This window comes from Chamaea fasciata, unplaced genomic scaffold, assembly GCF_029207755.1.
Source record: "Chamaea fasciata isolate MVZ Bird 193981 ecotype frontalis unplaced genomic scaffold, bChaFas1.0.hap1 SCAF_1, whole genome shotgun sequence".
Lineage (NCBI taxonomy): Eukaryota > Metazoa > Chordata > Aves > Passeriformes > Sylviidae > Chamaea > Chamaea fasciata.
Genome location: NW_027094086.1, coordinates 34,701,964 through 34,727,975, shown reverse-complemented (window position 1 = coordinate 34,727,975; position 26,012 = coordinate 34,701,964). Strand labels below are relative to the sequence as shown.

At 39.3% G+C, this 26,012-nt stretch overlaps 1 protein-coding gene and 1 long non-coding RNA gene across 3 annotated transcripts in view; one reads left to right on the top strand and one right to left on the bottom strand.

Moving 5' to 3' along the window:
* CPA6 (carboxypeptidase A6) overlaps positions 1–26,012 on the bottom strand; it is an 82,214-nt gene that overhangs the window by 33,546 nt on the left and 22,656 nt on the right. Inside the window, exon 2 of the mRNA XM_066180373.1 lies at positions 12,422–12,497. Coding sequence (XP_066036470.1) covers positions 12,422–12,497 — 76 coding nt within the window. The remainder of the gene's footprint in view (positions 1–12,421; positions 12,498–26,012) is intronic.
* On the top strand, positions 9,289–17,083 carry LOC136287609 (uncharacterized). Of its 2 annotated transcripts, none has more exons than XR_010720206.1 (3): positions 9,289–9,374; positions 10,442–10,771; positions 13,077–17,083. It is a non-coding gene; the product is annotated as an uncharacterized lncRNA (long non-coding RNA). The 2 variants fall into 2 exon arrangements; XR_010720208.1 differs by having other exon boundaries at positions 9,289–9,433.

Below are 26,012 nucleotides of genomic sequence, written 5' to 3'. Positions count from 1 at the left end.
GTGAGGACGGTGGAAAGAACACAAGTCAACAAAACTCTTTCCAGAGCTTCTGGATATTCACTGGAGATTATAAATGGGAGTTTCAGCAGCAATATCTGTATCAAAATGACAAATAGGCATGCCAAGATCCACAGGCCTTAAATATATGTTTGTGAGCTGAATACAAGGAAGGAAATTGATACTGACTACATGTCCACACATTTCTTAAAGAGATTCTAAAAAGGATTAATACTTGATAAAAGTCTTTTGGTGTTTTGTCTTTTCTGTTTTATTGCAATCAGCTGTGCCAGGCTGCACTAATGAAGCTGTTGATACAGCTCATGAGTTTCCACTGCTTTCCAGGTATCTTAAAATATAGATTATTTATATAATCTATACTTTAAAAGCTCCTTGCTTCTTTTCTGCCATAGAAGCTATTTGAAAACATCAAATGCATTTACCTGGTCTTGCTATGGACCTCATTTGCAAGAGGAGTACAATCTTGCAACAGGGAGATTACAGGGAGACAGGTTTAGTTCTCACCATTTCTCAAATGACCCTGAGTAAGAATATTCTGATTACTAAGAGGGCGTCTGATGCTGAACCTGGTGCTACCTCTTCCATCAATGGTGAACTCAGTCCAGTTAATCCTATTAAATGCCTGCTACTTTGGAAGGAGCAGAACTGAAACACAGGGCCAGCCTCTTCTTGTTCTTGCCAAAACCACTCTTTGTTTCACGCTGCCACAATATGGTCTCTGGATCCAAGTCATAGTGGTGGGTGGGAGCAGCATCTTTTGAAGTCTAACACCAGGACTACCAAAGTTCATGAGGCTTGTGAAGCTGACAGCAGCTATGACAGATGGTCAGTAGAAACCAGAGTCATGAATTAAATGGTGCTAAATGCTGCTTACAAATAAAGATTGTCGCACTGTGTTAACACCCTATGTTTGTTAGTTTATCTGTTTTTCATATTTTGATAAATTATAGGCACCAGTGAAATTCCCCTCTAATTCAACATGGGAAATTTCACACGTTAGATATGTGTATTTGACTTCTAAGATGTATTCCTAAAAATATACATCAGAAAGGGTAATTTTGTTGCTCTTAGAATAACAGTCTATCAATCAGCTCAGTTTGAGCCACCTTTATAAAAATAACAACAAATTGTTACATGAAAGCTAAGAACAACTGAAGTGTCTCCTGGCCAACTGCAATATCTAAGCACATAAAACTAGAACAGAAAAAACCCCCCAACAAATCACAACTGATATACACGTGAAACATTTCTCTGCTCCTGACAGTTACTCAGGATTTATTTTGGTGAAACTCACCACGGAGGGGATAAACCAACCAATATTCACACTATTAGTTATAACATCACCAGACTCTTGAAGTTCTGAGGTATTCTAATTGTTCCTCACATTATTGGCTATAAGTGAACATCAAAAGCAGAGGCAATCTTCTTTAACTAATGAAATCTATGGCATATTGCCACTATCCGCTTTTGGTGAAAATGCAGTATTTCATTCCTGGCATTGTCCTGGAAGTGAGACAAAAAAATCCCATATTTAGCATGCAAATCATTCTGCTTCATCTCAGTTCCCTGTTTGGGTAATTTGGCTTCCTTTGACTCCCACTTCTCGTCCTTTGCAATGTAAGCAAAGCAGTCAGTGCTTCTCTGGGAGATGTTACCTGTGCTGTCCAGAATACCACTTCAGTCACTTCCTGGATTTTGCCTTATAAAGCATAAAACAAGCAACACGTTTCTCCAACAGACATCTTATATATATTGCATCTGTCAGCTTGTCCTTGGTGTGACAAGTACGTGGAAACTGACAAACAGAAGATGGATTTCAGAGCAAGCATGTTTGGACTGAGCAAGTCCAACTATCATCTCACTGTCATCTTCAGGAGACTTCATCATTGCATCTCCCAAGGATACTGAGGGTCTTACTGAAGTCATCACTCTTATTTCAACATCACTGCTCTCACAAATACATCTTGGATTTCCATGCTGGGCTCTTCTGGCAAGTGAGTGGCAGTGAAACTAATTGCTGTCCTATCCTCTTCACTCTTTGTGATGGGGTGTTGTTACCCCCACACACTACACATGAGCCTTTATACAGTACTGTGGAGTACCAGTCAGTGCCAAAAGATTTCTATTTGCTATATGGGTGGTCGAATTTGGTAGGTAGGAGGAAGATTCTCCAGCTACAAAACAAACTGATGCAGAAATCCTACAAAACTCCCTGAGTGTACAGCCAAATATTTGAACCTCAAAATTCACCTGGTATCTTGAGGCTAGAGGAAAAGCAATATGCTTTAGAGCACGTCTGCAAACCTAAATATTCTCATCTCCTTTGCAGAACACTCTTATTTGCACATCTTTTCCTTTCAGTCCACAGGTTGCCTTTAAAAGGTGTTGGGATGTTAAGGCCTCTGGATAATAAGCCAAGCCCAGGTAAGATTTTTCAGCATGTTCAGAGTTGGGACCAGGAGACCAATTACTCAGCACCTGCCACTCAAGTGTGACCATGAGTACCTGTTCTCAGGGACAGTGGTGGCTCTGCAAAGGCACAGTGAATGCACTTTCCCAGAATCTCACTGGGGGAATGAGCATCCTGACTTGCTTTCTATGAGGAAAAAATGGTATGTAAGAGCACACAGGCAGATCTCTTTTTCCAAAGCATTTAAAGATAATATTGCTTTATTTAACAAAGAAAGTGTAAGAGATTACACTTTGTGACTACATAAAAAGTAGTCTTTTTTAACTGCCTATTCTTTTTTCAACCTCACTTGTTCCACAAAAGTCCCTGTTCTTCAATTTTTGCTTATGAAAGCCAGGTTTCTTTGTAGGCAGTTTCTCTTTAAACTGAGGTGTTAAAGACAGCTCAAATAAATCTATCAACTCTTAACTGGACACCTTCCAAGGTATAGCAACCCTGAACTCATTAGTCATGTCTCTAGGTTTTGGTCAGTGCAGTGATGAAAAGTCAGCACAAGGCAAAAGGACAAATATTTCAAACAGATCTGGGTGCTTAACTAATAGAATTCAGAATTACTTCCGAAGTTAAAATTGTGCAAATAATTTTCCAAGAATACAAACACTTTGTTAGTATAATTCCACATATCACAAATGGTGCACAGAAAACTCTTTTCTGCTCTGCCAAGACAGAAAACAGAGCAGGGAGATTTTTATTCACTAATTCAGTTTTCCTCCAGCTCGTTCCATGCCCACGGAAAGGAAGCCTGGGAAGAAAAGAGTCTCCCTGCTTTTCCCCACAAACACTCTCATGGCTGCATAAGTCCCACAGTCTTTTTTTAAAAATTCAAGTCACTGAAATAAATGCCCAGCTTCTTTACACCACGGGCTTTAGACTGGCCTTTGTAATTAAAGCCATTTTCTTGGGCAGTAGCCTCCAGTTGTCCCTCACTACCTTTTCATAAGCAGATGTTTAATTTCTTCTTCCATTCAGCCTGAAAGGAAGATGCTTAGTGCTCTCATCAGGTCTGCAATTATGTATCAATCAAAAGAGATGATTGATGTTTGTCATGAAAATAACTAGAATAACTTTGCCATAACTTACATTGAGTGTCTGGAGAAAACAGACAGTTTACTATTTACCTGTATTATTCCCCATGAAGACGTAATTTTGCTAGATGTTTTATTACCTAGCAATTCCAGTTTTTATTCCTACTGAGTTGTGTCCAGCAATACATGTGCCAAAGATGGCCTTGTCCTTAACATCACTATGAATAGATTTCTTTGAGAAATGCTGTCAACTGTAAAGTTCAGAATATAATTATTTTTATGATGCCGTCAGTCAAAATGGCTTGGCATTTCTGAGTCTCTTGTAAAAGCGAACGTGCAGTCAATAATGAAAGCAGGGGTCATCTTTGCTCATCGGCTCTTTCAGGAAATGTGGGTTTCCCATTTATATCCATATACTCCCATATAGATGCATTAAAACCCTAAGCAGTCATGAAAGTCATTAGATATGTTTTCAATTATGAACCCAGTAGTAGAGACAGAGAATAAAAGTAGAAAACTCTTTAGTCTTACTGGCATCATCAGAGGTCTGACCACCTGAGGTTTTTTATCACATAATACATGGGAAACACAGTCACTTACATGTATGCACACAAACACCCCTCACATGCACATGTACAGTGTGCACCAGAATTTTAGGCTTCTGTTGGTACATCTGAAAAGAAAGAAGCAAGCAAGAATGACTCTTGTTCACTGTGACACTGCTGCATATTTACAGCAGTGCTGTGGTTGACCTGGAGGGCACAGAACTGCTCCTCTGGAATGTCTTCACCCTTGCAAATGTTTTCACGATCAGGACTGATTTCATCCTCACTTGCTCCTGCCAATTAAGGAACTTAATTGACAGTCCTGACTGCCAATCTGATTCAGCTGCCCTTTATTTGCTGCAAAATGGTCCAGTGGCAATCCAGTGAGGAATTCCCTGTGCTTTCTAAAAGGACTTACAAGGTAGTCCCTGTGCAAAGTAATTTGGGTTTCTGATTGAGTGCACTAGACATTTTACTGGCTCTAACTTTTCAGTATTTATTTGCTTTTCAGTGAGGCTGGTAAGAGTAATTGTGCCAATAAATCAGGAATGATTCATGGGATTGCAACAACCATAACACTGACAGGAACAGGACGTGAACAATGCACGGCTTGAAGTTTTGAGTTTTGTAAATCTTTGTGGAACTATAACAAAGTAATGGTCTTCCCACTCTATTTACACTGGTATAATTTTACACAGGGCTCTACACTGAAAAGAACCTGTAAGCTATTCTTCAAGAGAGTCACTGAGATAAAACTCATACTCAATTATACAGTAACTGAATATCTGTTCTTACAAGTACAGATGCCATTGGGTCAAGTATATTTGAAAGACGTGAAAAAGTCTTTAACAGATTCATTAAAAAAATATGGCCAAACCCTTCTTTTGTTTATTATTAAGCTATTTATAGCTTGGTTCAAATTGCAGTTGTTGCTGCACTGCATGGGAAATGGAATAATAAGCCCTGGATCTGATTCTGCTCCCACTGGGGATGTGCTGATGACTTTGTTGAGCTCAGGCTTCCTCAGAGGAAGCAGATTCCTTCCATCTCAGAAAGTCCATGCTTTCTGTGTCTTGTGAGAACAATACTGTCACTACCTGGGCTACTCTGTTCTGTCTTGGATTTTTCCACTAAAGTTTTTTTGCAACAACATTTTCCTTCTGAGCCTGGCAAGTGGTTTCCAAATATGTATTTTGGTATATTGATGAATACCCTCTGTTGTCACCTGATGTTCCTTGTGTATCTGAAATATTCTAATATCTGAATGGAGCCCTAACCATGAGCTAGGGTAAAATCTAGACTGAAAATTAAAGCATCTGCTTATACAGATATATCTGCTGTAGGTGCAAAGTAAAATGCAGGCAGCCCTGGCTGCTGAGTCAGTTCTTTCCTTCTGCAAATAAGAATAGCTCCACTTGGGCTGACAGGCTTTCTTAGTGCATTTCAGACAGGCTTTTGTCTTCTGACGCCTTTTTATGCATTTTCCTATGGAGGTGTAAACTATCAGATTTATAGCCAAGTGATCCTTTTTCCCTATGAGACATTTTTTCTGATTCCCTGAACTGCAATGACAGGATCAATTCAGGGATTACAATGGACAAGCAGCTGCTGTAAGGGCTAGAAAACAAACAAAAGGGAATGGAGTTCTGGCTTCAAGGCCTGCTAGGCTGGCTCCTCCCAAAGTTGAAGAAGTGCTTGGCTGTGCCCAGGAATTTCTTTTATAAAAACTAGTGAAGAATGAGTGGTCTAACTCTATTATGCCAGGAATGTTCACAGAGCAGTTGGTTCTTTGCTACCTATACAAACAGTCCCAATCCCAGTCAGGCGTTATGTGATAAAAAGTACTTGGAGACCACCGATGGAGTAGAAGTTATCAGTCAAGGCTCAAATCAAGTGCTGCTTCAAAAATAATGCTTACAAAGGAAAATTCCAGAGCAGATAAACAGAAGCTGCTGCATCTGAGGCCCCAAGAAAATCCCTGTTTCTTTGGAAAGCACTTGGGAATGTGACATTTGTTTCTGTCAGTCAGGTCCAACAGAATTAAAACCATGAAAGGGTTCATAAATCAGCAACAGGCTCCTCAAATTGTCTTCTGAACAAGAAAGAGCAGGAGAAAATAGCCGGTCATTGGAGAGGTGTACAAAGCAGAGGGATAGCAGATGGACAAGAAGAGTCCTGGGGGACAGAGAATGGGCAGCAATGTTAGTGTTACTGTGGTACTATCATCCTAAGTATTTCTCTTTCATTTTTTGATTCCTGTAATAATTTGGAAAATTTTTGAACCTGCAAAAAGATATTTCTGGTATTAAACACTAAGTCGGGATTAAAGATTTGTACCATATCTATAAAAAGAGAAATTATTTATTAGAGCAAAGGACTGCAACAGAAAATGAAAAATTCAAGACTGGCACCTGTGATGGCATTACAGCAGCAGCCAATCTAAAAGCTGGACAGTGATCTATAGCTAGGAAAATAAATAATTCCATGAGTTTGCACTTGAATTGTCAAAGTATTTGCTGCATTTCAGTCCATCACAACCATATGAAAATGTTCCTCAGCACTACTATGCAATGTACTTGCTATACATGTATAGCATACTTACTATACATCTTACATGAAAGTCAAGGCAGGAGCTCCACTATAATTTATCCCTGTTATACTCACGGTCACGTCTACCCCAGTGGGCTTGGGCACAAGGTCTGTGCCGGAAGTGTCTAAGGATGTGGGGTGCTGCTGCTGGCAGGAAGCACAGTTACCAGGGTCATAGTTTTCTTCCCCAGAGAGACTGAAAGAAATGATGTAGGAACATGCAGGAGACAAGACATACTGCTGTACACATACTGATGGCATCTCCCAGCTGCTATTACTTCTGCCACTCAGTGAAAACTAGAAACTGCCATCTCCTGCCCCAAAAAAGAGCATGGCTCTCTGTTCCCCACCTGCCTCATTTCTTCTGACCTCAGACACATATTGCCCTAAGGAACAGTTGCATACACAGCAGAGCATGATGCACAACAGTCTCCTGAGAACTTGTTCTGGAGAGATATAGTCCTACAGTGAGGGGCTGGTGAGGAGGCACACGGAACTGTGCTCAGCCTGGCTGAGACAAGAGTGGTCCAGGCCAGAGCCCCCTCCTGCTGCTTTGAGGCTGGAATGCAGCTGATCTGACTCAGTATATTTAGGCTTCTATATTTCTTCTTTATGGTATCTGAGTTTATTGGTTAAATACATGCCCATTCAGGCAATTTTACAGAACTCACAGCAGAAAAATTTTAATCTGTAGGGCTGGCTATTTTTTACCAGCAGTGCAGATCTACATGCTATGTTAACCCCACCAGGGAAAAAAAGTAATATTCTGTCACCTCAAAGTTAAAGAACCAGCCTATGAAGGAATCAATTTATAATAATGATTAATAACAAAGTACTGTGGGCAATGGAGCTACAGACCAAAACTAATTTGTGGAAATTACTCAGCAAGTGATTATGACTTATGTGATTTGCCACTGGGCAATTCATGAACAAAAGTAAAATGTGTGGAATGAAACGTTCATTTATCCATTATTCACTCAGTATAAGCAATGGCATTCATGTGGTGGCAGAGCCTGGACAATTCGGGTAGAATTCAGGGATTTGTTACACCAAGCATTATATAGACTCTTTTTTTTTTCTTTTCCTTAAGAAAGGGGGGCAAATATCCCTCCTGTGGAGCTCCAGATGCTAGGTTTAAGATATTCTTAGGGACTACACATTCTGTAAAAGTGTGTGAATTAACCTTACAGCTCAGGTATTGGTAGAAGAGCAGTCCTGTTTGACATCAAGAGGTTTCCATGTGAACTAAAAACCCTGAGTAGTCCTTCAGATTCTTATATGAATTTTATGGGTTATGTTTTAGCTCGACTGTCACTGTCCAAGTTAATCACTGGGGAGACATTCTAAGATACATCAAGACATATAACCAGTTCCAAGATGATCCTTCAAGGATGTCTCAGTGTCGGTTTCTGCAAATGCACATTTGGGAAAGATTCCTTTTGTGTCTGGTGCTTTTCCCAAACGGGATGGACCTTGCTGACCTCTATGGCACTGACTTCAGGCAAAGTTCTCACCATTTCTTTCCTCGCTGCCCTGGCATTAGAGCAGACTGTAAATGACAAATTTACTCAGGAAAAATCAGAGAGGACAGTAATTAAGAAGCTGGCAGATAAAACAAGTGAAATGACACATTGCTGTTCTTTCCAATGGCGGTTTATTTTCTTTTTGGTTCTTTCCCCTTTGTCCAAATCAGCAGACAATAAGGAGGGGTATCTTTGCATTTGCTTTATTCTCTGCCTGACACCAAAGTACGTTGCCTTTGCAATAGGATCATCAGGGTAATTTTTTCAAGGTTCTTTGTGATAACGTCCTTCAGAAGGATAGGGTAATTTGAACTGAACAGAGAGGAGTTTCTCTTATAATTCTTTGGATTATGAGAGGTAGGCCAGAAAAGGTTAAGTCACTCTGCCTTACAAGTGTAAATTTAAAGGCAGAAGAAAAGGACTGGAATTAACATAGAACACCAAAAGTCTGTAGAAAACCTTCCTCCACACACAGCGAGGAGGAAGCCTGGAACAGGAGGGATTATGTTCCCTTTGCCTTATTACCACAGATGGTCTGTTCTGTGCAAGGAAATCCTGCAACAAGCATGCAGTCCATTTGTGCAGAATCTGCTCTGTGATTGCACTGTCCTGGGAATTTATTCAAAATATTTATGTTGTGCATGGCTCACACCAGGGGTAAACTGGGCTCCCCAAATGATTTTTGCGCCACGATTCCTGTTTGACTAATGGAGACTAATCCTGACATCCCTAGAGAGTGTAACCTTTGGTCTTCTGAAATATACCTCATCTCTAATAGACTGACTTTCCAGGGTAGAAAGCCATGTCTGAATTGAAACGCAAATGCATGTATTTTTCTCAGTTCAACAACAAAAGTGATATAAGTTTTATTTTCATTGACTTTCCTTGTTCATATAATACTGACAATGGCAGAGAGTACTACCAGGCCATATCATAACTCAGGCTGAAAACTGAATTTTGCACAACACTGAGTAATGTAACAAAACTGTAATATCTCGATGTAGGAGAAGGGAATACAGGTGACCTCATGCCTGATAAGTAACAGCTGTGTTAATTGCCCAATACAGCCTGGCCCCTGATGAGTCACAGTTATATCCAATAAAGAGAAATGTGATAAAAGGGAGTGGGTTAGCTAGTGGGGAGAGGATTGTAATGTGAGAATCATGAAGAAGGTGGCTCCTGGGGAGAGAATTACTGCTGTGAGGTTAGTCTGGGTCTGCTGTTAGAGCCTGTTGTTGGAACCCGTAGCTACAGTCTAGCCAGGTAAAAGCCTGCATTCGGAGTCTACAAAATCATCCATGCAGTCATAGTTTAGCAGGAAAAAAACAGCAGTCAGAGGCTGCAAGGGAAACCTACAGTATGAGCTTGCTGCAGCTAGAGTCAGTGAATAGTTGGACTCAAAATGGCTAAGCTGTAAAGAGGAATAAACCAGGACCCTCTTCATGCTGTGATAAAAGAGAAGTCTGTGTCTTGGTTCATTTCTACCCTCTAACAAGAGGGCTGCTGCAACATCTTGAAAGGACCCAGGTTCCATCTTTGTTTCCCCCCTGAGAAACAGAATGTGTGAGCAGTGTAATAGGTTAGCATTAATTTACTGCCAAACCAAAACAGATTCAAAGGAGATGTGTCTTTGAACCAGTTCTGGTTTTCTGACTCAAAAATGAAAAAATCCCAAGTCCAGTTTTTGTAATCATAGGAAATTGTACATCTCTGTTGACACTCCTGCTCATACTTCTGTTATTTGTAAGACATATTGTGTTAAGATGGCAACAGGACTATATCTGAGATTTGTTTGAACCTTATTTTGCACTATTGAGTTGTTTTTGGTTGGTTGGGGGTTTTTTTTGGTTTGTTTTTGGTTTTTTTTGGTTTTTTTTTTTTTTGGTTCACTGTCTTCCATTTTCTCCAGAGCATATAATCAACACTGGGTTTAAAGGCTCTTATTTAAAAGACTGAACATAAATCCACTGTCCATTGAATTTCAACTCTGTAAGTCTAGGGGCAGGAGGAGGACAGGGGAGAATTGATATGGTGACTTAAAGACTCCATAACTCCAAATACATGGTTCTCCAGAGAGGCTGCTGACTTGCAGCCACAACTGACTTTTGCTGGTTTTGTAAGGACTGGGCGTTCCTGAGGAGGGTTGTTATTGATCCACTTCTTCATGAGGAATAACTTGAGAATTTTTTTGTGGAGTGGAAATACGATAAACTAAAGTTAAACATATCCATTACTTATTATCCACTTGGTTGTCTCTTCCACCCTATGCAGATGGGCAGTGAAGCAGCTGCAGATGGAAGAGCCCTAAGACTTGACACGCAGCCAAACCTAGCCTGTGTTCATGAAGCTGGGTGTCACTACACTCTTTTTTGAGTCCTCCTTTCAACCTCCTCGGCTTAGTTTCTCATCAGAATCAATCATTTTCTAATTAACTAGTCAGATTCTGGTGAAGTTTGCCAAAATTTTATTATCCTGCTCTCAGAGTTACAGTATGCAATTATTGATTCAAGTTTCTACTGCTCCCACTTTGATGGAATTGAGTGAAGGAATCTCTTTCTGGGAGCCTAAGGGAGCTCTGTAATGAGAAACAGTTACAGGAAGGTGAGTAACCCCTTTGCTTTTCAGGGTTTACAATATGACGGGAAAGGAAAAAACACATATGCTCCCTCTTAGTGTTCCAACATCCGGGGGGAGAAATTAATGCAAAAACCAGCTTCCACATGTATTGCTTGGGTTTACAGTTAGATTTTTTTTTCTCTGATTGGGAGTAAAACAAGTATCCTTTTTGGGGTGTTACAGTAACATTCACAGGTGAGGGTCAGGTCCTTAATAAGCAGTGCAGAAACAAATATGAGACAGTATTCTTTAGGAGAGTTGGGCATTACAGTGCAAAGTGTGGTAATCCATGGCATCATGACACTGCCTCTGTTGAACACTGAAATTTTTCATGCAACCTGTGCGCAGGCTGGATGTCTTGAGAATGGGGGTTACAAAGTACAGCATCTTGAATGGAGAACTAACCAAACACAGTGTTAAGAAATGCGGATGTGATGAAGACAGCCTCAGCTGTCCTACTTAAAGCTAATAAGGTGTCAATGTCTTGACTGCTGGAGTATTCACGGCAGTAAGCCTTTTCTGGGGCTGAGGTACCTAAGGTAGCTCAGTCCTCTTTTTTTAAAAAAACAGTTGCAAGAACGTTTCATCACAACTGAATGATGGAAGGGTTTCAGGAGGGTGTAAGAGCTCTTCCAATAGGTGTTAGGTTACTTTTGTTTTATTTGGTATACAGACAGACACTCGATTTACTTGTATCCCAGATGTTAACTATTGGACTAGAAAATTATATGCACCTTCATTTGTTCCTCACTGAGAACACAATTATTTTTGTACGGTTTCAACAATAGAGGTAGAATTACGTTACAGACTGCCTTATAGTTCGCTGGAGTTGAAGGCAGTGAGCAGCCCAAAGCTTTTGCATATGCTCTAAATGCTGTGGCACTCAACACATTGATTAAGTTGTTACTCACCTGATTCTGCTCCATTTAGGCTGTTTTGGTGACTAATAAGGAAGCTTATCCCTTTCCCACCGTGCCTGGGGGGCAGTGCATGGGCATGGTACAGTCCTTTTTTCGGGACTATAGACCTGGCTTACAGGTAGTCCCCATTCTCTGAGATGCTAGGCCAGACTGCTGTGGGAAGACTGCCTCTGCCTTTGTAAGTTATGCCAGCAAAGCAGCATGCTGCAGTGTGCTCCAGTGCTGCACTGCTGCAGTGGTACCACTACATTTCGTTTATATCTGCAGGAAAAGGCTAGGAAAGAAAGATTTTTGGCTTGCTACCCTAGACACTCTGTCAACTGCCTCTAGAAAATTATTTGTCCAGAGAGATTCTCAAACTGAAGCCTCTCTCATATTCCTCTGTGTGATCACAACTTCAATTAACTCAGTGTTTTATATAACACCATTGAGCAGATAATGAAGCAGCTATGTATGTGAGCAGGAAGTGGGAGAGCAAAGAAAACAAATTTACAAGTGTGGCACCTGTATTACCTTAAGGAAATGTGTTGTTAAACTTGTCAGGCATGATGGATATAATACCTATGCTATTTCATTGATAAATTAGAAATTTAATGGGCAAAGACATCTCTCCAGATAATAAAATAATTTGAAGTGCCAAATGAAAGGCAAGTCAGTTAACCCATTAGTCTTCAAAAAAGATCAGGAAAAAGAAGATGAAAATAATCAAACTCACCTTAAGCCTGTCGAATGCAGCCCTCAGGATCTGTGTTTCCCTCTCGCTCTCAGGAACAACTCGTATGACTTTATCACTGCCAATAACAGAAAATTGAGTTGGCACTTTGCAGGAGTACAAAGGGACAGTAATTAGGTTCAGATAGCTACTGTAATTGTGCTCTTTTTCAGCACCTGCAAAATGTTGGGTGAACTGGAGCTCTGCTTCTAAACTTGCTGCTGGGTTATGCACTTCCATAGAAATGATTTGCGCTTTACAGATCAGTGTCAGCTTGACCTTCCATTTCTATGCAAATGTTTTGTTCATTCCTTCTAAGTTAAACTATCCAGGGTGACATCTTCCATACTAAACATCTGCCTCAGAACAAAGCAATTATTTTTTTCCAAATGATTATTCTGTTTCTGAGGATGGGATTAAGTAAAATACACTGGGGTTTTTTTTTCATGTTTAAACCTTTAATGGACTTTGCAAAGTTCATTGTTCTCATGCATTCAAGAGGGAAGTTGACTTGAGGAAAGAGGTGATCTTCATATTGGGGCATGCCTTTTGCTTTACCCATTAAAACTAGCACAAATTTTGTGAAGTAAATAGCTGCTCATACATGCTCGGAAGGTTCTAGATAATAGCAGCTGATTTTATTAACTTTCTATAACAGAAACTGAAGTTTAGGTGAGATATGAGGAAGAAGTTATTTGCTGTGAGGAGCAAAAGAACTGATTGCCCAGAGAAGCTGTGGATGCCTCATCCCTGGAAGTGTTTAAGGCCACACTGGATGAGGATCTGAACAACCTGTTGAGGTGAAAGTTGTCCCTGCCCATGGTGGGGGGGCTGGAACTAGATGACCTTTCAGGTCCATTCCAACTCAAGCCATTCTATCATCTCCATGGACAAAATTTTGCAAACAGGAAACAAGAAACTGAATGACTCTTCAATGACCACCATCTGTCATGACCTATGGGATGCTGGAGACCACGGAAAATAGAGGGGATGATCATGTAACTAAAATATCAGCCATACACAAGAAGGATGAAATAACTTTACATTGCCAGCGTGAATTCTGATATTTTCCTACATTTTGAGTTTTGAATTTGTATTGTTGATAATCAGTGCATCTCTTCTAAGAGAGCCTAGAGGTCATGCATATCTTTATTTCTACAGTTCCATTCACTAGCCAGAATACCTTTTAAATAATTTCTTTATCTACAGTTTCTATACTATCTGGGAATTTTAAACAGTAGAATATCCCTTGACATTGAGATGTCTGTCCCTTAAATATCCTGTGAGCTCTCCTACTTTGCTGAAGGTTCTGAGTCTGCTGAGAAGATATCTGGCCAACTAGAAACAGCACTGCTGAATGTGCCCTTCCTGGCTCACTGTTCTAGGAAGGCTCCGAGGCTGCTGCTGTTCTTAGGTACCAGGTCTTGCTTTTGGTGAACTGCAGCTACAGCTCTGGTAAGACTCACCTTTGCTGCAAGAATCCTTAATGCATTCGTAGGTAAGCATTAAACACTGCCAGTTCAGAAGAAACCACTACTAATGAATTCTGGAATGGCTTATCTGTTTCTGGAAACAATTTCCCCTTACCCCCTATTCTTTTTTTAATCTTTTCTCTATAGTCAACGTTTTCTCCCCTTGGTTAGCCTCTGATCCTTCTTTCTGTCTCAGCTCTCCAGTTTTGGTTCTTGCCCCTGCTGAGTTTTCCCCTGTAGACAGGTCCCAAGCCTTCCAGCTCCTTCACAGCATTTAAGTTTTTGGTCCAGGTAGACTGGTTACTGCTGCAACAACACTGATGAACCCACAGGTATGGACCTGAGTCCATTCTCCTTGGCTGCTGTTGACCTTACCAGATAAACGGTTTATGTCTAAGAAAAAAGATTTCTGAAAGCTCTCTTGTTATAATTTGGCAGTCCAAAAAATTTAGGGAAATTACTATGCTTCCAAGCCAAGTTTAACCTCCTGTGTCAGAGCTTGCACAGAAAGGAATAAATCTCATAGAGTACTACAACTGCTGTACCTTTTAAAGGAAAATAGATGTTTTTAATTTACTATATATACAACAACAGTAATATACTTTTCCATTACTCACTTCTTTCTAAGTACTAAATTGCTTTTAAGAAGAAAATAATAAAGAAGTAATGATTGCCCAGGAAGTTGATGTAGCTAATAAAGATCCATCAGACATTTCTGAAAAGATCGGTACAACCAACATATAAAAACCAGATTTTAATGAAATAAGTAGCTAAGCATGTGTTACACAGCTGTAATGGAATTTAGAAAGAATGGATATCACTTAGGTATGGTATTGAATTAATACACATCACTGTAAACTGTCTTCGATTAGCTCAGCAACTCTGTCATTTCCAAGGTGATGAAAAACCTGCCCTAGAGAGGAAAGTATTGGTGCTGTGACAGATTGATCACTTGACACATTGTTGGGAAATGCTTCAAGCTGTGGCTGAGTCTGCTGCTAGAGAGCTCATACCAAGCAATTCAGCAGTTTGGCGTGGTAATTTTAGTATCTTATTAAAAGATGGTTAAGCCAGCATGGCAAAGCCCTTTCAATTTTTGTGCATGCAAGATGTGGGAATACACTGGATTCCTGAGAACTGTCTGCTAACACTTCACTGCTATAGGCTGGCTGGTCAGTGGATAATCATTATGCATCTGTCAACAAAGCACAGATTGGAAATCTAGCTTTACTTCAGATATCTACAGTCCAAACTCATAGTCCTAAGGTAATTTTTTAGCTTTGTAGTTTTTCTGGTTGCATTTCACATTAAAGAAATCTAGTGATTACCTTAAATGCTATGCAATACCTATTCAATTTAGGGTAGAAATTCAGCAACCTCCCCACTATTTAAAAGCCAACAAAATCTATCAGATCACGTACTAATGTGGTGGATAATTACCTGGTGAGATACCCTGCCATCCTTTATGTTGAGCTGTTGAGGAGAAAGAAGCAAATAATCATATATATGAATCACGGGAAAGTTTTGCTGCCTGCAGACATATGTCAGCAGTCTGCTGATTTATGCAGGTAAGGTTATTTTTCTAACCATGATGCCTCTAAATCTTTTCTTTTTTACCCTATTTTAAAAAAATTCTACACAAACAGCAAGATGGGATCTATTTTGTATAAATTAATGTAGAAATTTATATCCACCATGAGAAACTTTCAATTTACCCCTAGCAATTAGGCTAATGGAATTCAAAGCTAGGACTTAGTGAGATCTTTTGAATTTTGTGTAAACACAGTTGAAAGCCTTTGCCAAGAGCCGAACACAAGCTTTGGTAAATGAACTGACTGAAACAGTGTAGTGAGCAAAGAGCAGAAGCCAGACGGCTGTCCCCAGGGGCAGCCTTATGTCTGAGCAAAATGGGTGACCAGCTGTTGGCCAGCACTGACATGCAATGACATCTTTTTTTTCCCTTCATCACCCCCTTATATTTTTCAGGAACAGCATGAGAAATGACACAGCTGCTTTTGAAACACAGAATATGTTACGTGGCCCTGGGAAGAGTGATACTCCCTGATGCCAATGGGGATTAAAACCTCTTGGTTTATTTCTTTGGCTTTTTCATTTACTTTTTTCCCATTTACTTCATAGTTTTACTCATCTGTGAACAGACCAGATGGATCCAAAGAAACTATTCTGCAGCACATCTACAACTTCTTTACTGATGGAATTAGCAGTTCTCTCTCATGAAACTTTCCTGATGAAGTCACATGGCATGAACTGCATTTATGTAAATTCCTCATTTCCTTCAGAAAAATCCTTCTTATTGTTTTATTCTTCTGACTAATGTGAACCTTAATCAGATCTCTGCTCTCCCATGGAATTTAATAAAAGTATGTTTACAAAGGCTTTACAAGTATTTTAAACACAGTTTAGGAAGTGATATGCTGTAAATCAAATGCCTATAGAAAAAATAGGAAAGAAAATAAATCCCCTCTTACAGGCATCCATTCCTAATAGTAGAGGAGGGATTACAGTTCTTGAGAACAAGCTGCCATAGTTGCTGCACTTTAGTGGTTCATTAAGGCTGAATGACACATCTGAAAAGATCTGCCATATGAAAGCCTCTTGTCAACTCTCAATATGATGAAAGATCAGTTGCTTCATTCCCTTTTTTCCAATAAATTCTGATAGCCAAAAGATTAAGAAATAATAAAACAGTAATGCTCTTCTCTCTCTCTGTTACTGGGATGAAGAGTTTTGACTGTGACTTGATACTGTTAGAAAATCGAGGTAGATAAATGAGGCTGGACTTCTTCCTGAGACCCGGTGGGTACATCTGGAAAGTGAACTTTACAAAACTTCCTGAGCCCTCCATGATGGTTTTCTGTATTACAGCAGATGCTGATCCAAACAGAGGAGAAGACCATTTGTATTATCTAGATAGCAACATATATATTTTCTGCCTTTTAGCTATTAAGGCAGGAAAACTGATATCATCCCTAGTATAAGAAAGAGTTGGCTAATTTATAATTTTGAATGAAAAATAAGTGCTTGGCTAATGTAGGCAGAAATGCTGAGGAGGCAAAGTATGTTATTGCATTATATTTATCAGCAGAGCACAGATGACTTCTTGGGAAGCTAAACTTACACACTAATTCCCAGGCATGGAATATCTGAGTTTCATAGATGTTTTTCAGATGCAAAAAGGGTTTCTTTACCGAGCAGGCAACTTTGCAGACTAAAGCAATGCTGTATTACTAGCAGTCTTCCTCTGCACAGCTTTGTTTCAGAGAATATGGTATGGAAATGTTAGTATCTGCAAAAATTTCAGTTTTCATTCCAACTAAGGAACAAAGCTTTTCCAATAAAAGCTGCCCTCCAATCTCTCATAAACACTGGCTATAGTACCATCTAGCTTAAACACAAGAAGTGGGAACCAACTGCTTCAGTGCATGTCTCTGTCTCAGCAAAGAAAATGAAGTGTGTACAGTAATGAATGCTGTCTTGCTTCATCAAGTGTCATCCAGTCATGTGCAAAAGAAGAGAGAAAGAGGGCAATGATTCAGGGCAGAAAATGAAATAAGAAGTAACAAGACCAATAAACACTTAAACAGACCAAATTAAGCAACCAGATGACAAGGAAATATTGTGCTAACTGTGCAGGATTAAGATCCAGGGGGCAGGCTGCAGTAATCTGCTTAAATGAAACGGCATGTATACGCATTCATATTAATTTCATAAGAAACATATTGTAATAACATATTTGCGTGAAACAGCTGATGATCGTTAACTTGGATATGATCCTTCCAATGACATGTTAGTTGAACTACTGCTGCTACTTTTAAAGAAAGGATCAGCATCATTCTGGTAACATATTATTGAAAGGAGCTTCTGCTATGACCCCATCTACTTCTTTATTGCCATGGCTTTTGGCAATAAAATGATTTGCTCTGTGCTTTGTAAGGAAGCGATGAGTAGATGGTGATGCTACCAGGCCTGGGATAGGCCTGACAGGACCAGAATGTCTATCTGTCCATCTGGGTTCTCCTCTACCCAAAGAGGAAAACTTGCCCTTCTCCTCCCTCTTCATCCTGCAGAGGCACGTTGAACTTGAGTGGTGGGGCCAGACAAGCTTGATTTAATGCCCTGGTTAGACTGTAGCAAACAATTACTCCCCAGCCAGTGTCCTGAACGGGTCTGATTACATCAGCTGCATACATTTTATCCCTTTTCCTGTTCTTCATCCTCCCTTTAACCACACTTCTACCTTGCTTTCTACCTTCCCTCAAATAAACAATTCATCCCTAATTACTTTTCCCCAACTGGTCACAGCTTTGCTATATCAGTACCCAAATCTGGTATTTCTAGGTAATCTCAGCTTTATATGGTATCACTGATAGGGTTACCCAGGTATTGTTGCCCAAGAAACATCCCCAGTACTCCCTTTCAATTACCTGTGAAATTCAACCTTTTCTCAAATACCTCCTCCTCTACCTTCTGCAAGATCTACCTCTTCTTCACAGTGCTCTCTGAATTTTTTGTCAGCTTCTCACATTGTCATATTCAGCACTTTCTCATGTCATGTCCCATCCCTTATCCATGTCTTGATCAAGAGCTTGAGCTTAAGCTTAAGCTTGAGCTTAAGCTCAGGCCAGAGTCCAGCCTGCACATTCCTGCAGCAGCCATCATTCTGGAAGTCCACACAGAAGCCACTTATTGGCTTTTCTGAGCTTCAGAGTTGCTTCAGTTCATTCTTAGCCCCTGTATGTTTTAAGACAACTGCAGCAACTATTTCCAAATGAAGTATCTAAGGACTCTGTGCAGCAGATTTGCTCTTGGCCTCAGTGGAAGAAGGAACACCAAATCTGACAGAAGGTTGTTACAGAATTTAGATACCAAGAGCAGGAGGTGAAGGGGGAAATCATTCAGTGGCAGAGGACTGCATTAAACTTTTGATACTCAGGCTTCCTTTAAGATCTTGAACAAACAATCACAGGTCATTTCCAGTGAGGTTCACTGTCAGCTTGGCAGAAGGTTCCTTATACTGAGATCCACGTGCTTTGTATCCATTCATGTGGAAAAACCACACGCTCTGGTTACAGACATTTGTTGGTGGATTTGTTTGTCTGGTCCCTCTCCTCCCCATCTGTTCCAGTGGCCTCAGCAAGACTCTGGGCTCTGTTGTGGTGGGTGTGCCTGAAGCACAGGTATTTGGCAAAGCCTGGCACTCAGCCTGAATCTGAGACCAGGTGCACACCTGCCTGTGAAGCCTGATGGACGGGCTGGGGTGCAGAGCTATGCTCAGCTGGCAGTGTAGGCATGGTTCAGCACCCTGCCCCTATAAACAGGGATGATCTCACCCTTTAAACTTGTGAGAGTATGGAGACACAAATAAACTCATGGCTTTTAAGCCTCCTCATGGCCATGGTAACGGCAGCAAGGCAGGGAGCATTGGAAAGCACTATCTACAGCTTTCACAGAACAAAATTCTGCAACTCTTCCTAAGTCTTGAAACATTCTGCTTTTACTCCATAGCCTTCAACGATGCTGAAAAAAAACCCTTTTCTTTTTCAAATAATCCAATGTTTTCTGCACCTCCATTTTTTTCAATGTATTGATGTTAGTAGAATAACAGCAAAGAGTCCAAACCAGAGATGTCCATGCTCTCTTGTTTTGGAGACAGCTATGAAATTTTGAAATATGCTCCGAGGTTGGAAATAACCCCCACTTTTGGTTGCTCAGGTAAGCTACAAATCTGGAAAATAGAAAGTATATTTTCAATGAAAGCAATCTTCTACAGTCTTTAATGAAAATTTTAAACTTGTGGTATTCTGATAAAATTGCCTAAGTTTAGTATGCACTGCCATGAACAACACATGCTAAAATTGATTTACCATATTTATAAAAGTGTGTTTATATTAAAAATCCCACATACCCAGAAATAAGTAAAATAGCTATTTTTTCTGATACCGATAACTTACCACACACAAGTGTAAGGTTTAAACCCTTTCTTTTGAATTTTTGAAGGTCACAGAAAAATCCTTAATTTATAGAACAAAAACTATCTGGACTCCACTTTTTATAAGTTATGTTTTTACTTGACCTTTACTTGCCACCGCAGTCAAATACCTGCACATTTCCAACTGTGTGACAACCACTGAATGGGGCATGTAATTTACCTGCCTTGATGATTTCTTCTCAGGGATCTTTGAAAAGCAGAGAAGAAGAAATCTTACTTTTATTTTCATAAGTCATGTTCTTCATTTAAATTTGTGTTTATTTTCAATTTATTTTTTTCTCTCTTCTAATTTAAACAAAATGTCTATAGGTGGCCCAGGAAAAAGACTTGCCAAATTGATTACACAGTTTCCTTTAAAGAGGAAGATCTTATGACCAGCAGGTCTTTTCTAATAGTACGCTGTTCCTCTCATCATAATACATGTAATGCTTGTAATGTATTAAATCCCAAATGATTTCCATTTTTGAAGGAATAATTTAATACAGTAAGAGAATTATTTTGGTTGATGAGGTATTTGGAGATCATTTAATCAGATGTCCCTGTAGCTCTTCTCTGCACCTCTTCCTGGTTTTCTGCTTCTGAATATGGACCAAAAGCACTGTGTAAGCGTTGTTACTCCTTTGAAAATTCTCATACAAACTCAATTTTATGGTCCTAATACACTGAAAATCAGAGTTATCCTGTGGCTGAATAGTACTTTGCTGGTGTTTTTCTCCTTGATCCAACCAAAGGATTTACAGTAATAGGGAAAAATTCCTGTATGGATGATCTTAAACTTGAACTACTGAATTTCACCCTAGTTCTTTTAAGTCAGCTATTAAGTCCACCAAGTTTTTCTAACATGTCTTGAACCTTTCTTGATTAAATAGCTTCAGAAAATAACAGGAAATAAAGAAAAGCTCTGTATTTTTTGTAGGTAATGATAATTCAAAGGATAGAGAATGAGGGTTAAAGACATGTAGCAATTCCTGCTGCTGAATGGGATCAAGTTTGGAAGAATTTGGTTATTCCTGGTAGGCAATCTCTTGAGCTCAATTTAAGACCTTGATCCTCATGCCCTCATGACTGTACAAAGTCTTCCAGCAATAGGAGGAGGAAGCCTTTACTCATTACTGTACTTGGCCCTGAAACACAAATAACTTGTAAGCATGTGTTTGTAAGTGTATAAAAAAAAAGATCAGAGGAATTGCCTCATACATATTTTAAAAAGTAAATGTCAAGTTGGTGAGCTTAGATTTAATTTAGGGCTTATCATTAGTGTTTTCTATGCATTTATTCATTTATGCAAGTTACAGCAAGAAAGATGAAAATATTTATGGAGTAAAAAAGTGTTATGGTGTGAAATACTGCTGCATGAGATGTCTGTAGCATGCTAAGTTTCCCCAAATTATTCCATCATCACTTACAGCCTAGTTTGCTTCCACATAATGATTATATATTCTAATTCATAGAAAGTACACTTTTAGTGTCTCTATTCACATAAAAGACAAACAGGACATGCCTCTCCACAATTTTTGCAAAAGAGCAGGATCTGTAGGTTTCAAAGCTGGGGAATACACCAAATTTCCTGAAAAAAGTGAGGGAAATTCTGTAAGGAAATTCTCTTTTTGCTGGTGTTACTGCAATAGGCTCGCATAATTCCATTTATTTCCATGGATCCTTGCTTGGTTAAGCAAGAGAAAAACAGCAGGCTTTCTTTTTCATTAAAGGACAATTAGCTATTCCTGTGCCTCAGATAAGCATAATAGAGACCTGGGTTTTGAACCATTCATCAATTTAGGATGCTATTTTGGAGAAGAAATTGTACATCTGCAAGCACTAAGCCCAGAAACAATTACACATGATGCTAACTGCTAAATACTGCCACAACTGAGAGTCTCTTATCTTCCCTCCAGGGACAGGAGCAAGGTGACAGTGCTGACCTGAGATGCAATACTTTGTGTCCAGGTAGAGTGTCTCTGACAACAGGAATGAGCAGAGTCCCTCAGCAAAGGGACACCCTGCACACCTAGACTGAGGTCAAATGGTATTTGCAAATTTCTCTTCAAACAGTCTGTACTGCAGAATATCTTCCCAGGAGAAATGATTCTGCAGGAAAGGAACAGATTAAATATATTTAAAGCAGAGATGTATGGCAGAGTCTTTGAATAAAAAATGCTGGATGGTTGGTCTCCATGACCCTGGTACACTGTGTCATTTTTGCTTTCCACCATCTGCCTTGAATAAAGAGACCAGTGAGACAAACCTAGCAGTAAGTCTGCAAAGGTACAGCTGCACCTGAGAGTATTTCCCAGTTTAATGCACAGCCTGGATGTATCTTGGCTTCCAGCTGAATCCTGTGTGACTGTACTGCACTGTGTTCAACCATCTTTCCCTGAGAAAGGGTGCAAGGTGCACACTGCTGAGCAGCGTCCGCATGTGCCCTAGAAGCAACCTACACTGTTGGGTAGCAAATATAAACAAAAGTCCTTTGCTTTTAGCACTGTCAGGTGTCGTACAGCAACTTGTTTTGAAAAAATTGAAGGTGTTTTTGGATGCTTAGTTATGTAATGGGTTTTCTTTAAATCAACTTTCAAATTTTTTTGGGAATAAATCTGAAAATAAAACTGTTTAATTACATTTTCAGTGAACATGGAAACCAAATGTGTGAAGCAGAAGGAGAGAAAAGTAATTTCCATGAATTTTTTTTGTTTCACTTTAAAGAATTATGCACTGAAAAGTGCAGCAACAATTCTACACCACATATACTTCAAATTTTAGTGTATTTACTGACCCATCTTTCCTTACAGATGTCAATCCAATCTCCTGTCAAGTATAAACAAATTAGGTGTGCATGTGCCTGCAATAAGAAGCATTATTTTACTAAATATAACAGATTTTTAATGTTTACATATTTCTAATTTTCAGATAAAGGCCAGTTGGTTGTTTGATTTTTTTTCTAATATGAGAGTTCCAACCCTTTTGAACTAGATGTAGTACTACAAAGAGAAAGCTTATGATGACTCACAGAATGTTCTCTCCTAAGGACCACTTTTCCATGGTGATGAATTTATAGACAAGGTTTAGAAACCTTCCATGGTGAGACAATTTTAGCACACAAAAAGGAAAACACTTAACCAGCTGCTCCAAGCAGCTTTATGGGTGCTATTTATATTCTTTTTGCTTATAGATATATTCAAGCTGTTTTCAGGCTCTGTAACTTTATTTTAATTTTTTTGAGCCTTTTCATTTGGAAATACAGAGGTTACATCCATTTGTTTCTCATACCATATGAGTTACTTGACAATCTGTCCAAATGGAGCAACCAGCCCCTCTGGAGAGCCCATGCTGCCAGCTTAGGTGTGTGCTCCCAGCCCTCCCTGGCACATTCTCTGCTCACGGACCACCAGCTCTTCAGATGATTGCTGGCAGCACTTCTATCAATATTTTGTCAAAAGTATAGATAAGATAGATAAGAATAAAGACAGAAAATATATGTGGAAGCACATCTAGGACCTGCATGTGAATACACAAGTCACCTTACACGTTAGTAAAACTAACAGTCCACTAATTGCCTGCAGGATATGAACATGGAGAGGCACTTGTATATATCAGGAGACTGAAAAAAAAACCCCAGCCAAAAAGTGTTTGATGTGATCACTGTAATTATCTTCTTCATTACTGATTTTAAAGGTTGGGAACATCAGCACAATAGGCATGTAGAAGTGCCTTTGCTTTGATAATCTCAATCTTGAACACATTGGACTTTGTTCAGTTATTTTTTAGGGAAGTGATAAAGTGGAGGGTTTGTTGTTGTTTGTTTTTTTTTTTTTTTCCATTATTTTAAAAGTGAAGTGGCTTTATGTATCATCAGGGGCCTCTCAGATACACCCATGGTCAGCTCTATCTAGGAGCTGAGGCGTAAAAGTCAACCAAAATCAGTTTGCTGGACATGTTGCTCTCTTTATAAAGGCTATGTATTTGTCTAGCCTATCAGAATATTATATTTTAGCCTTTTGCATTTTTATAGCCATAAATTTAGGTTCCAACCTGGCACAAGATTTCTCAGGAGCAGATTAAGGACAGCCATAATGCCTAATGATGTTGTAATACATACATCACAGTTCTTGCATTCACTCAGCTATGCATCTTGATAAAACAGATGTCAGGATACTACATCTAAACATGTCTATACTAGATGGCAAGTTTGCAGTCTCACTTAACAGCAAGGAATGGATGGGAAGGAAGAGTATAACACATCTACACACACAAACAAGATAGCTGTGCATAATTTGATGGATCTGAATCTTTGAACTTAGTCATGATATGCATATATGCAATCTGACTCTCCTTTGACCTGGATTTTCGAGAACAAATTCTTTGCCTCTTATTCCTCAAACCAGTCCTGAGTATCTTACACAAAATTGACCTGCTATTCTATCGTTGAAAAAGGATACCTATAGTGCTGAAGAGAACAAAAGCACACCAAATGCAGAATACTATTTGAAAAACAAAGTCAAACTGAAGGCTTGGAGAGGGATATAAATATTTTAGTGGCAATGAAATTATTTATTCTCTGAAGACAGCTCCTGTAACGCAGCTGCACCAGGCATTAAGGCAATTATATTTTCCCATTTTTATAAGGTGCTTGAGAAATAATTTTTTTCCACTAGATTAAAGCTGTGTCAGTTCTCTACAAAATCACTTCTGACTTCAGGGATACTGAAGTATGTTGAGTAAATCTGGATGTGAAAGGATTTACTTCTTTATTGTGGTAAGAGTTGTTTGTGTGGGACAACTTGGAATTCTACAGAAACTTCTGTACCTCTTATTTGCTAATACCCTGACCTTGCAGCATGCCGCAGTAAGAATCCTCTAAGCAAAAAAGTAGAAATTCTGCTTTCGCTTAAGAGAATAATGTTTAGTTTAACTGCACCTATCAAACTTGTCACAATTTCAAAACAATTGAAAAGGAGGCCAATTCCACAGGTCTTCCCTGAGCAGGGGTGTAACCCTCCAATACCTTCTACCAGGGTGCTGTGAATAGACAGAATGATTTTGTTGTATTATGGCAATCGGAAGACACATGGGAGATGGTGTTTGTAGGCATGCAAGAAAACATTGCCCTTTCTACCTACATGAGCTCATTAACAGACCAGGCACAAAACCAGATTCTGAACTGCTGAGAGGGTCCACTTTGTAAAAATGATTACCACATGCCTTGGCAAAGCACACTGTGAGTAGCTGTCTTCCAGCAGGTGCTTGCATCACCTGTGTTACAGGCACAGGTCTGTTCCATGTCGTGCCAGGCCACCTGACCCAACATAGCTCATAGTGAGAGATGGGCATCTCACAACTCTTCAGACTGATAAAGACACAAATCACCTTCTATAAGTCCTCTCTTCACCATCTACACAGTGAAGTATTTCTGCAAAGACCAATGCAGTATAGAGCTCAACGCAGTTAAAGTATTTTACATTCTATTTATACATATATAATATATTCTATTTTCTATATTCTATTCTATTCTATATTTTGTTATTTATATTTTATATTAATATCTTATATATATTAAGGCTCTCTGTTCCCTTGCCTTGTTCCTCTTTTTTTCCTCCCAAACATGCTGTTCTCTGATTCCAGGGCTATGACTGCTTTGAGCACTTTATTTTGAGCTTTGCACACTAACCTAACCACTCTGCACATTCTGACGCTTCCTTGAACCAGTTGAGAATGACTTCTATTCCTGTTTCTCATTAGCAGAAGATAAATGTATATTTTTTTAATAAGGGTGACAAATAAGGATTAACAGGCAATGAATAAATTAACAGGTCTTGGTGAGGTTATTTATGTAACTAAAGAGAAGTAAAATACTTCAGCAAGGAATAAATGCAGCCCATATATTATAGCCGTTTTGTGAGGCTGATATTTAACTTCAAGGCAATCTGTGTTTACGACTGGAAGGAGAAAGATTTATATTAAATATTTAAATAATAAACTGTGTCTTAAAATACCTTTCAAAAGCACTTAGTGTTCTTTCCTTTTTTTTTTGGTTGGTGCTAATACACATTGTTTTATTCAAGTTGATGGAGTTTCGCTTGCTTGCATAAACTGGTCATGAATTTTCCTATCTGCT